This window comes from Cannabis sativa, chromosome 4, assembly GCF_029168945.1.
Source record: "Cannabis sativa cultivar Pink pepper isolate KNU-18-1 chromosome 4, ASM2916894v1, whole genome shotgun sequence".
NCBI lineage: Eukaryota > Viridiplantae > Streptophyta > Magnoliopsida > Rosales > Cannabaceae > Cannabis > Cannabis sativa.
In genome coordinates, this window is record NC_083604.1 from 16,105,383 (window position 1) to 16,118,390 (window position 13,008).

The following is a 13,008-nucleotide window of genomic DNA, read 5'->3' on the forward strand; positions in this document are numbered from 1 at the left end:
TGTCACTAAAGTTTGGGGGGTGAACTTAATTTTTTTTAATTTTTAGTTTTTAAATTTTTTTAGTTTTTAGTGTTTCTTTGTTTTGCATCAATTTTCTTAATATGAGTTAATTTGAAATTAGGTAGATAGCATGATTTAAAAAATTTATATATTTTTCAAAAAATCTGTGTGCTTGGTGATATTACATTCTTGACTAATTTCAATTTTTGCTTTAAAAGAACATGGAATCATATTAGGTAATTTTCTAGTAATTAAATTGGTTATGTATGCTAATTGTGACTTGTGGAAAGTTGTTTGAAAAATTCTAGAACTTGCTTGCTTGCTATTTGAGGTGAAATAATAAATAATGCATGACTAGAAAAGTGATTTAGCCATTTTTTTTGGATTGATTGTGCCTTTCAAGTCATCCCTGTAAGTTTATCCTAGTTGCCATTTTTGAGCCTTAACCTATTCTTTGTTTCTACACATTTTGAGCCTAGAAAAGATAAACTCTGAATATCCAAAACTTAACCCTAAGTATACCATAAGTGGACCTTTAGTTTGGAAGAATTTGGATGGGAAGTTTGTTGTGGAAAAGGTGTGAAAATTGAGAGAACATGAAAAAAATATTCGATTGACAACAACCTGAAAAAAAAAAATCTGACAACTAGTGTCAAATTAAAAAAAAAAGAAGATAAATTTAAAGTTATTGAAATCTTGTTGAAAAAAAAAGGAAAAAAAGAATTCTTTCATGTTATTAGAAAAAAAGGGTATTGAGATTGTGTGTGAAATATTTGGGTGACATGATTGGAGAAGCTTATGGCATAGACAAGCCTAAATGACCATTTTATCTACCCTTACCTAAGCCTAACACTACAAGCCTAGAAAGACCTTTTGATTCTTAGTTGTGCATTGATTTATATGAGTGGAGAATAGTGAGTATTGCAAGTATATGGAATTTTGGGTTAGTAGATTGATAGTTGTAATTAGCATGCATAAAGTGGTTCAATTGTTAGTTAATTGCGTTCTATGGTTTCATGAGCTGAATGAAATTAAATTGAAGTGTGTCAAGGACGTAATTGAACTGAAATTCTCGATTGTACACATAAGTGAAATTTTTCATAATCATGTTATTGAGCCTACTTGAAAATTACTCATGTTCTGGAGATTGACTTGTTTAACTTTTGTTTTTCATTTAGTGTTTTACTCGAGGACGGGTAAATATTTAGTTTGGGGGAATTTGTTAGGTTGTTTTTAGTATTATTTTTAAGTTAATTTTTAGTGTGTTTTTAATTTAGTTCTACTCTTGTTTGGAGCAATTTTACGCTTTTTATCTTTTATTTTTGCAGATTTAAAATAGAAGAATATTAGAAAATATCGAAGGAATAAGATGGAAATAAAAAAGATAAAAAGATCTCACAAAAAGATGAACTATAAAATAGAGAAAATTATTCAAAAACTAAAGTTGAAACTTCAAGCCTAAATTCAACTATGTTCTGATTACATTTTGGAAAAAGTCAAAGCATAAAAATTCTAGATCACTCTTTCATTTTTCCGGAACATCTTGAATCGTCTAATTCTAAGCAAAATCAAGAAAGTTATGGCAAAAATACGTTCAGTCAACGCAACAAAATACTCACTGCCCAAATAAACGGGGTGCGCCTAGGCATGGAAATCGTGGGCCGCGGCCCGCCCCTTCTAATCCTAAGCAAAATAGTTTTTTTCAACATTTTTTTTTATCTTTTTTCACAATTTTTTTGGCTATATAAGAAGTGGACTTTAATAGTTTTGAAGCAAGCAACCAAGGAGGACGAAAATTAGAGATAAAAATCAATCGCGAAGGCTTTTTCAACAGGGTTTTCAGCATTCTTTTCTTCTCTATTCTCTTCTTCTTTCTTAAATTAATATGTGTGAATTTGCTACAATGAACATGAGTAGCTAAAAATTTAATTATGGTCTAGATGGAGATTGTTTCACATTGTTTTATAGTGTTAATATGATTTTATTTTCCCAAAATTTCTATGTATTCTATTTCATTCGTACTTAATTACTTTTAATTGCCTGATCACCAATTAACTATCTATAATTTTGATGCGAGATCTGAGAAGTGAGTGTCAATTATGCTATCGTGAAATAGAATAGAATTTCGATATAGGACGAGAGTACCTGTATGGTTTAGATCGCTTATAAGATGTAAAGACCACTTAGTTTAATTTGGAAATTAGCAGTTAATTAAGATTTAATTATGAAATTATTAATAGATATTTAAATAATTATTTATGTTGTTATATTTGAATTCTGAACGCATTTTTATATCATATAGTGAAATTTTATAATTTTACTTTTTCGGTGCCCGGTAACATGAAACGCGGTGTATGGCTCAGTAGAATCACAATTTAGTATTTTAGTATGTTGGGGCAGTTTATTTAGACATTGGGAATGTCGAGATTAGTCGGGAATTTAGAATTTCCCAAAATACACTTAGTACCTCTTTTGTGCTATTCTAGTGTGGAGGGGCAAAATGGTCATTTTGCCCCAATTATGTTTTGTCCTTTAGTGAGCTTATTAATTAGTAATTATGTGATTTATTTGATGTTTATTTGGCTGAATTAATTGGGAAAATCCTCTCTCTATTTCATTTTACTCAAAATTAGAAAATTAGAAAAAAATTAAGAACTTCATTCTCTCAAAACTCTCTCCCTCTCTCTTTCGGCCCTCGTTGAGCAGCAAGAAAGTGGTGTTCCTTAGTAATTCAAGCTGTGTTTTGCTTTCATTTTGAGTACAATCCAAGCTCTAGTTATAGCTCTTACTCTTTCTCTCTTTAGTTTCTTGAAAATCAAGTAAGAAAATGGTTGCATGCTTAGTTTTTGGAGTTGTGTTGGCTGTTAATTGTTGTTGTTGTTTTCAAAAGTTTAATCATGTTTGATTGAGTTAAATAGGATAGGTTTTGATGCATGTTAGTTGCTTTTGTTCAAAGTTTGGAATTTTGACTCAAAATCTTGATTTTAATGGTGAAATGATGCAATCTGTTGTTGTGTTGTTTGTAGTTGTTTGCTGTTGTTTTCAGAGACTTAGTTATGCTTATTTGAGTAGGTTCAAGCAGGTTTGGATGCATGTTAGTGGGGTTTAGCCAAGCTTGAGTTTTGAACACAAAGCTTGGAGCTTTAATGGCATTTTTCGAATCTGTGATTACTGGGTTGTTTTGATGCTTTGGGAATGTTCTTTGGGGTATTTAGAACAGGTCTGGAAGGTTGCATGAAGTTTGGGTTTGATTTGAGTGAGAATTGAATTTTTGAAAATTCCTGCACTGAACCAGAATTCCTGTTCAGGGAAGCCATCAGCAACCGGTCGACCGGTTGGGGCTTCCAAGAATTTTCCAGAACCGGAATTCCGGTTGTAGAACCGGTCTACCGGTTGGGACAATTTTGGGAACCCTAGTTCTTCCTATTTTTGTGTTGTTTAGGGTATTACAATTTTTTTTATCGATAGAGAAACTTTTAGTTTTTAGTTTAAGTCCCGGGGAATTTATTTAGCGTGTCACTTATCAAGTGTTGTGATTATTATGGTTTAGGAGCTTGTAAATCGCTGAGCAGATCGTTCCACTCAGGTTGACCAGCACACCTGAATTCGGAATTGAGGTAAGATTAGTATAACAGTATGCATATGTATTTACATGTTTAGCGTACATGTTAGGAAGCCTGTTAGATTACATTAGATATGTATGTTGGCTTCGTACCATTCGACAGTATCACATCGGTAAGGCTAGAGTATGACTAGCGGCTGGAGTATGATCGGCATACCGAGTATAGGCTGATATTATGGTCGATGGTACTGTAATGTTTGACTGTATCACATCGGTAAAGCTAGAGTATGACTAGCAGCTAGAGTATGACTAGTGTACCGAGTATAGGCTGATACTGTAACACATCGGTAAGGCTAGAGTATGACTAGCAGCTGGAGTATGACCAGTGTACCGAGTATAGGCTGTTACTCTGTCAAAAGTGCCATCGTACGAACGTTCGAGACTCAGTACCGTGTGGGACACGGGGATTAGGGTTGTGGTCAGGGGTATGGGCGTCTGATCATAACCCGGGATTTATGTATGTTTATGATTTATGCTTTTCTTACTGAGTCTGTCGACTCACAGTGCTATGTTTATGTGTAGGTAAGGGCAAGGCCAAAGCTGAGGAACCGTGAGGACGAGCCGATGAAGATTGTACATATCGGGGCGGTTAGGCCTGGAGCGTACGATCCTCGGGACAACAGTGCTTTTGTAGTTAGTCGCTGGGCGACAAAATATTTTGTAAAGAACTAGTAAACTTTTGTAAAGTGTTTTGTAATCGGGATCCCGAAATATTTTGTATGTATTATGTAAGTTTTAATTAAAAAGTAAAATTTTAATTAATCACGATTTCCATAAACCTCGTTGATTAGCAACGAGCTGCACAACATGTTTAAAAATCACGTAAACACGCCTAAGCTAGTTAGGGTGTTACATAGGATTTCCGTATTTAATGTCTGTTGCATATTTAATTTATCACGAGAGTAGAAAGTTTGCATGTAATTGAAATTTATATATCTGAGAAGACTATAAATTACCTTAGTAAACCGGCTATTGCATAAAAATTAGTAGTAGGAAGATAATCATATTAGGCCATAGACAATAGATACAATTAAAATCGAAAGCCCTAACTTTAATCATTGTTAATTTCTCTTTTGAATTACTTGCTTTTTAATTTTACTTTCTCTTTAGTGTTCTTAAATTTAATTTTCTCTTAATTTTGAATTCACCAAATAGAAGTAAAGATTTAATTTTAAAGTACTTAACTACAATTCTTGTGGGATCGACCTCACTCTTTGTGAGTCTATTACTTGTTTACGATACGTACACTTGCGTGTTAAAAAATACCACAACACAATTTTAGGAGAAAATATGAAAATTCCAATTAATCCCACCTATAAAATAAAAACTATCCTATCTAATCGGTACCCAAAAGATTTTTCAGTTTCTCTCTCTAAAAATGACTCCGAGAAAGATTTCTCCTGCTCCAGCGGTGACCGCCACAACACCGGCGACTGCTCCCACTCCATCCACCGATGCTACATCTCCATCATCGATCTTTGATTCTCCTTACGGCTCTCCTTCAGTGATCTCTGATTCTCCTGATGATGCTCCTTCACCAGCTCAAAACGGTGCTACTTCGACTTCGTTCACTGTTGTGGATCTATGGCCATTGTCACTTTGGCCTCGATTTTCATCATGTAAAGAGCTAAGTTGAGTTTTTATTCTTTTGTTTTTACGGGATTTGTTGATTTTTATTGATTTGTTACAATTAATTCTTTTATTATTATGATTATTTCTGGTGTACCTATTTATTTGATTCAAGATTTATATTATGATTATCGTATCAATTAATCCCACCTATTTGGTCAGGATTTTTGAATATATACAACTTAGGCTTTAGCTTGAGGCCCCATACTTAATTCTTCTAGTTGTAAAAAATAATTTAATATCATTTAAAATTAATTAATTATTTAAAAATTTATTATACAAGAAGAGAATTCTAATTTTTGTAAAAATGAAATAAATTTTATTGTAAATATTATAATTAAATGGCTTAAATGTTAACATAATTATAGTACGGATTTATATAAAAAAAATTATTGATAAATATTAATTGCTAAAAGAGGTCTTGTTAAATATTCAATTAATTATTTTAAGAAAATAGTTAATTATAATTAATTGATTTTTTTTTTTTTAAAAAAAAGAATTTTTATCTATTGATAACCTACTATTACAGGTAAAAAAAATGTAACCATGATGGTTATAATAAAAATGTAACCATTGAGTAGTCACCCATATATATTTATATAAACACAAAACACAAACACAAAAGAAATCATCTTTCAAGCAAAAAGCATAAATGAAAAGGAAGGAGACACTAATTTATTGATCAATAAGCTCACTCGAGATAAATTCGTGATGTTACTAATAATTTCTGACAACACATATTTAACTAAGCTGTGAGCCATGACATTAATTGATCTAAAACAATGAGATTGACTAGAAAAAATAAAAAGCAAAAAAGCTGTGTCTAAAATCAATTAAAATAGGAGGCCATGGAAAGTTGATTATTGAATTTCAACACCATATTCATGCAATCAAATTCGAATGATACGTTTCAAAACCCTGTAATCAACATTGGATTGTAGCTATGGTATAGTTCTTCCAAATGTATAGGTCTCCAAAATTTGTTCTTGTTATGGAAAGTTGAAAGTCATCCGGAAGGGCGTTCCCAAAAGTCTATCTTGTCCACTCTGAAAGGAGTTTCCAGGGAAAGCTAGACTTCTTCCAGAAAGGAGTTTCGAATAGCTAGTTATTCCCTCCTGAAAGGGAGTTCCGAATAGTCGACTCCAGCTGTCACTTTTTCTATCTGAGAAGTTCCTTCAGCGTACGCTCTAGTCTTTCCTCTAGGAAAGCGTACATCTCATCCAAAAGCACTCCATCTTAAGCTGGTGTGGAAATATTTTTTATGAGGAGTTTGTTAAATTTGTTAAGTCGTAACTAACTTAACAACTTAGCATTTGTAGCCACTAACTTTGGGATCGATATTCCTTATCTATAAATACTGTTGGATAAATTCCCATACTATTGTCCCATAAATAAAGTTACAAGGAAAATAAATTAGATCTATTTTACAAAGCCTCAACAGACCATTATAACTCATAGAGTTGTCGGTTCTGTTGTCATAGGCCTAGATCTTTATTTCTCTTTACAATATAAAGAAGCAAACAAAATATCTCAAGACTCTAACAAACTTTCAGCTTTACAAGGAAAATATCACAACAGAATATATCTATTTCTCAGCTCAAACACAACACAGCCAGCAACAAACAATATTATAAATATGAGGTTCAACCTTCTCATTTGAACAAGAGAACCATTTCGGCCCAGCAGAAAAATAAAGGCAGTAGCCTTGTGTTTCCTTTGTAATCAACCTCAGAAACAAGAAAAGAAAAATAGAGAGTTAGTGAGAGATATTGTAAGGAAAATCAAGAGAAATAAAGTGAAGGAAAAGAGAGATTACCTGCTAGCTTTTGTGGCATGGAATCTCCATAACTTGTAACCGGTTTTTGAGATTCATAGTGAGATTCAAGCAACTTTGAGGGTCGCTTGACGGAGACGTACCTCTGATTTAGAGGGAACTCCGAAATCAATTGTTGTGGTGTTTTTATTCTTTTTCCTTTGCTGGTTTTTTATTTTTCGTTGGTATTTCTATGGCTGGTTTTTTTGTTCTTAGTCTTTGCAGGTTTTAAAATCTAGAACAAGAGAAGAGGAGATAAGCTTGGGGTTCGGTCAAAGCGGGAGAAAGAAAGAAGATAAAAAAAAAAAAAAAAAAAAAACGCAGCTGTAGTTTTTCTGCCATTAAAGGGCTGCTGCGTTTTTTTCAGCAAGAGAAAAGCTTGCTGCGTTTTTCAGCAAGAAAGAAGAAGGAAGAAGAAGAGGCTTGTCTAGGTTGTGTTCTTGCTGTTCAAAGAAAGGAGAAGAAGGAGAGGAGAAGATGGAGTTCGGCTGTGTGCTTTGAAGAGAGGAATCTTTGCAGCTAGGGTTTTCTTTGAACAAAGAAAAGAAGGTTTTATATGGTCATTAATGGCACTTTGGTAATAAAAGGCAGATCTTGTTTTTCAAAAGGGCATCAGATTTTTTAAAAAGGGCATATCCTGATTGGTAAAGGGAATATTCCCTTTGTGATCCGCACCAATATAAAGGACGGTTTTGCCCCTCTGTTTTGAACGTTGGTGTTGTGTGTAGGGGGCATTTTCGGAATGCCAGCTGTTTCCTACAGTGGTATCAGAGCTCGGGGAAGCAAGAAGATTGAACAACACCTGGAAACAACGTCAAGAAACAAGCAAGATCATCAAAACATTGAAGAAGCAAAATCTGAAATTATCAAGAAAAGGAAAACTCTAACCTAAACTTTGTCTTGTTACATTCTTACTTTTATTATCTTGTTATAACAATTAAACATGAGTAATATTAGAGTAGATGTTGACAAGTTTGATGGATCGGGGGACTATAGGATTTGGAGGAAGAAGATTAGAGCTCTTCTTGCTCATAACAAATTACTTAGGGTTCTTAGTGAACCTATAGAATGGCCAGAAAATACTTCTAAATCTACACAAGAAGAACTTCTTGAAACTGCTACTGGTTTAATCATTTTTAACTTGTCTGATGCTATTATCAGGTTAGTTGATAAAGAAGATACACCAGCAAAAATATGGAAAAAGCTTGAAGATCAGTTTCAAAAGAAATCTTTAATCAACAAGATCTTTCTTAAAGAAAGGATCTTTGGTTTCAAGATGAGCACTAGCAAGACTCTTGATGAAAACCTAGATGAATTTCTAAGGTTACATATTGAATTGGCTAATTCTGGTGAAAATGAGGCTTTAAGTGATGAGAACCAAGCCATCATCATCTTAAACTCATTACCCGAATCCTACAAAGAAGTGAAGAATGCCATTAAATATGGTAGGACAGAAATTACGTTAGAAGAAGTAATTTCAGCCTTGAAGTCAAAAGACTTGGAAATCAAGAATGAGAAGCATGGAGGTTCTAATGGAGAAGTCAACTTCAGTAGAGGGAGACCAAATCAAAGAAAACATGGACACTACAAAAGTAAAAGTCACAGCAGAGATCACCACAAAGGAAAGAGTCACAACAAGGGAAGATCAAACTCAAAAGAACCAACTGATCCTACGGGATGCTACAACTGTGGCAAGCCAGGGCATTTCAAGAGAGATTGTTATTTTCTAAACAAAGGCAAACCAAATAAATATAAAGGACAGGGAGAAAATTCCAACTCTAAACCTAATTTTCATAAAAATAACCAAGCTAATTATGGTGATGGTTATGAAAGTGTTGATAGTGGTGAAGTATACATTGTTGCATCATCTTTTAAAGATGATTGGATTTTAGATTCAGGTTGTACTTTTCATATGACTAATGACAAGAGTTATATGTTTGATTATAGGGAATCTAAAGGAGGAAAAGTAATCCTTGGAAACAATCAGACTTGTGAGATTAAAGGCTCGGGATCTATCAGATTTAAAATGTACGATGGGATAGTAAGAACCCCCAACGAAGTGAGGTATGTGCCTAATCTTTCTAGAAATTTAATTTCTATTAGTGTGCTTGATGATTTGGGTGTTGTGAGTAAGGTAGAGGCAGGTCATATGAAGCTTAGTAGAGGAGCATTAACAATCATGAAAGGAATCAAAAATGGTGGACTTTACTACCTACAAGGCTCTCCTATTTCAAGTTGTAACATTACAACTCACAATGACAAAGAAGATGAGATAGCTACTCTATGGCACAGAAGATTAGGGCATATAAGTGAGCGAGGCTTGCAACTCATGAGTGAGCAACAACTCGTTGGGTAAGGATAAAGTGAGTAAACTAGACTTTGTGAACATTGCATACTTGGAAAGCATCACAGATTAAAGTTCACAAAGCAGTACTCACAACTCTAAAAGAATACTTGAGTATGTACATTCTGATTTATGGGGTCCAGAAAAAATCAGCACTCATGGTGGTTGTTCTTATTTTTTATCTATAGTAGATGATTATTCTAGGAAAGTATGGATATATCTACTTAAGAATAAAAATGATGCTTTTACAAAATTCAAACATTGGAAATTATTGGTTGAGAACTTAACTAATGAAAAGCTGAAAACTTTAAGAACTGATAATGGTTTGGAATTTTGTAACAATGAATTTGACCTCTATTGTAAAGAAAATGGTTTACGGCGACATAGAGCAGTGAGGATTACACCTCAAAGAAAACGGTGGCTGAAAGAATGAACCGCACCATACTAAACAAAGTAAGGTGTATGCTACTTCATCAGATTATCTCAAGGGTTTTGGGGAGAAGCCGCCTTGACAGATTCACAATAAATAGAAGCCCATCAAGAGCAATTGAAGGTAAAACTCCCGAGGAGAAATGGTCGGTAAACCTCCAAACCTTTCTCATTTGAAAGTTTTTGGATGTGCAGGCTTATGCACATCAAAGCATAGGAAAACTTGAACCTAGGGCTTTAAAGTGTGTTTTCTTAGGGTACCCCGGAAGGGTAAAAGTGGTATAGACTTTGGGTAAAGGAAAAAGGGGATTTAAAACTATGAAGAGTAGAGATGTTATATTCCAAGAAAATATTTTTCCTTGTTTACCTAATGAAAAGTCTAGTGCAGGGAATGGAAGATACTAACCTGCAGTACAAACCTAGAAGTTAAAACTCGGTTCTAATCGGGTGGAACAAAACGAAGACACACCGGGAATGGTTCGGGTGGAACCTAACCAAAGCGCAGCCCATTAACAATGGTCAAGGGGGAGGAACCGATGCTCAACAAGAGATCGTGATGAAGGCACCGAAGAGGACCTTACAAACTATCGGTTGACAAGGGACGGATCTAAGAGGACTCCAAAGCCTAATCGAAATTCAACTACAACATTTGGAGTGAAGAATTGGCTTATGCTCTTCTAATGCATTTGGAAATGGATGATATGGAACCCAAGACTTATAGTGAGGCAAAGAAATGGAAAGAATTCTAAGGAGTGGAATAAGGCCATGGATGATGAGATGGGATCTCTCAAGAAGAATAAGACTTGGGTTGTGGTACCAAAACCCGAGGGTAAAAGCATTGTGTCTTGTAAGCTGGTTGTTCAAGCACAAGGAAGGAAGATCTAAAGGTGAGCCTATAAGGTTCAAGGCTAGGCTAGTGGCTAAAGGTTTCACACAAAAGGAAGGTATTGACTTCAATGAGATTTTCTCTCCTGTGGTGAAGTATAAAACGATTAGAGTGGTCCTATGTTTAGCTACTCGGTTGACATGGAGATAGATCGATGGATGTTACCACTGCCTTTCTCCATGGGGAATTGGAAGAAGAAATATACATGACCCAACCAGAAGGGTATGTAGAGAAGGGAAAACCTAACCATGTTTGTAAACTGGTTAAGTCCTTGTATGGACTCAAGCAATCCCCTAGGCAGTGGAATAAAAGGTTTGACACCTTTATGATGAAACAAGGTTTCTCAAGGAGTTACTATGATGCATGTTTCTATCACAAAGGAACTGACATCAACACGGTCATCTACTTGTTACTTTATGTAGATGACATGCTTATCATAAGCAAGGAAAGATCTCAAGTGGATGAGATGAAGAAGCAACTCAAGGCTGAGTTTGAGATGAAAGACTTGGGGATAGCATCTAAGATATCGGGTATCACTATAAAGAGGACGTAAAGTTGGGCAAGTTATTCTTGACACAAGAGGACTACATTCAAAAGATTATAGAGAAGTTTTCAATGAAAGATTCAAAGAAAACTTCTCAGCCAATAACTAGCCAAGACACTTTGACAAAGGAACAATGTCCTAAGAGGCAGAAGGAAGCAATGAGTAAAGTGCCTTACTCAAGTGCAGTTGGGACTATTATGTACTTAATGGTTTGTACAAGGCCAGATCTGGCCTTTGCCATAAGTACTTTGAGCAAATACATGGCAAATCCAGGAAAGATTCATTGGCTTGCAATGAAATGGGTTTTCAGGTACCTAGTAGGGACACCTAAGGTTGGACTCATCTACAAGCAACAGAAGTTCAGCACCAACATAGAAGGATACAGCGATGCCGACTATGCCGGGGACAGAGACAGCAGAAAGTCTACTTCATCTTACATGTTCCTACTTGGAGGAAACTGTGTGAGTTGGAAAGCCCAACTCCAACCTGTGGTTGCACTTTCAACAAACGAATCGAGTACATATCAACCACGAAGCTATTAAAGAAGCCATATGGATGAAAGGACTTTTGACAGAGATTAAGTTACTTAAAGAGGTTCCTAGAGTGTACTCGCATACCAAAGCTGTGTACACTTATGTAGGAACCCTGTGTTCCATGACCGAACTAAACATATAGAGATTAAATACCACTTTATAAGGGACAAGGTGACTCAAGGTGAAATACAAGTGGAAAAAGTTCCTACTGAGGAGAACCCAGCAGATATGGGAACTAAGGTGGTCACTCTCAACAAGTTCAAACATTGTATGAACCTGTTGGGAGTTGACACGGGATGGTAAATGGACACATATTCAAGCAATGACCCTCAAAGACAGCAACAAGTAAATGAAGCAAAGGCAGAAACTGTTTGGACTGCTAGTATGGAAATTTAGGTGGAATTTGTTGGATAAATTCCCATACTATTGTCCCATAAATAAAGTTACAAGGAAAATAAATTAGATCTATTTTACAAAGCCTCAACAGACCATTATAACTCATAGAGTTGTCGGTTCTGTTGTCATAGGCCTAGATCTTTATTTCTCTTTACAATATAAAGAAGCAAACAAAATATCTCAAGACTCTAACAAACTTTCAGCTTTACAAGGAAAATATCACAACAGAATATATCTATTTCTCAGCTCAAACACAACACAGCCAGCAACAAACAATATTATAAATATGAGGTTCAACCTTCTCATTTGAACAAGAGAAGCTTTCGGCCCCAGCAGTAAAATAAAGGCAGTAGCCTTGTGTTTCCTTTGTAATCAACCTCAGAAACAAGAAAAGAAAAATAGAGAGTTAGTGAGAGATATTGTAAGGAAAATCAAGAGAAATAAAGTGAAGGAAAAGAGAGATTACCTGCTAGCTTTTGTGGCATGGAATCTCCATAACTTGTAACCGGTTTTTGAGATTCATAGTGAGATTCAAGCAACTTTGAGGGTCGCTTGACGGAGACGTACCTCTGATTTAGAGGGAACTCCGAAATCAATTGTTGTGGTGTTTTTATTCTTTTTCCTTTGCTGGTTTTTTATTTTTCGTTGGTATTTCTATGGCTGGTTTTTTTGTTCTTAGTCTTTGCAGGTTTTAAAATCTAGAACAAGAGAAGAGGAGATAAGCTTGGGGTTCGGCTGCTACTGCAGCAAGGAGAAAGAAAGAAGATAAAAAAAAAAAAAAAAAAAACGTTACCGTAGTTTTTCGCCATTAA

General features: G+C 35.0%; 1 protein-coding gene and 2 long non-coding RNA genes across 3 annotated transcripts; 1 reads left to right on the forward strand and 2 right to left on the reverse strand.

The window, feature by feature from the left end:
• Positions 1-6,749: 6,749 nt before the first annotated feature.
• Positions 6,750-7,324, reverse strand: LOC133036690 (uncharacterized). Its single transcript, XR_009687272.1, has 2 exons — positions 7,068-7,324; positions 6,750-6,978 (listed from the first exon to the last, which is right to left on the reverse strand). It is a non-coding gene; the product is annotated as an uncharacterized LOC133036690 (long non-coding RNA).
• Positions 7,325-11,338: 4,014 nt separating this feature from the next.
• On the forward strand, positions 11,339-11,809 carry LOC133036818 (secreted RxLR effector protein 161-like). Its single transcript, XM_061113570.1, has one exon. It carries the CDS (start codon positions 11,339-11,341, stop codon positions 11,807-11,809), a length of 471 nt encoding a protein of 156 aa, XP_060969553.1.
• A 535-nt stretch (positions 11,810-12,344) lies between these two features.
• Positions 12,345-12,977, reverse strand: LOC133036691 (uncharacterized). Its single transcript, XR_009687273.1, has 2 exons — positions 12,663-12,977; positions 12,345-12,573 (listed from the first exon to the last, which is right to left on the reverse strand). It is a non-coding gene; the product is annotated as an uncharacterized LOC133036691 (long non-coding RNA).
• Positions 12,978-13,008: the final 31 nt, after the last annotated feature.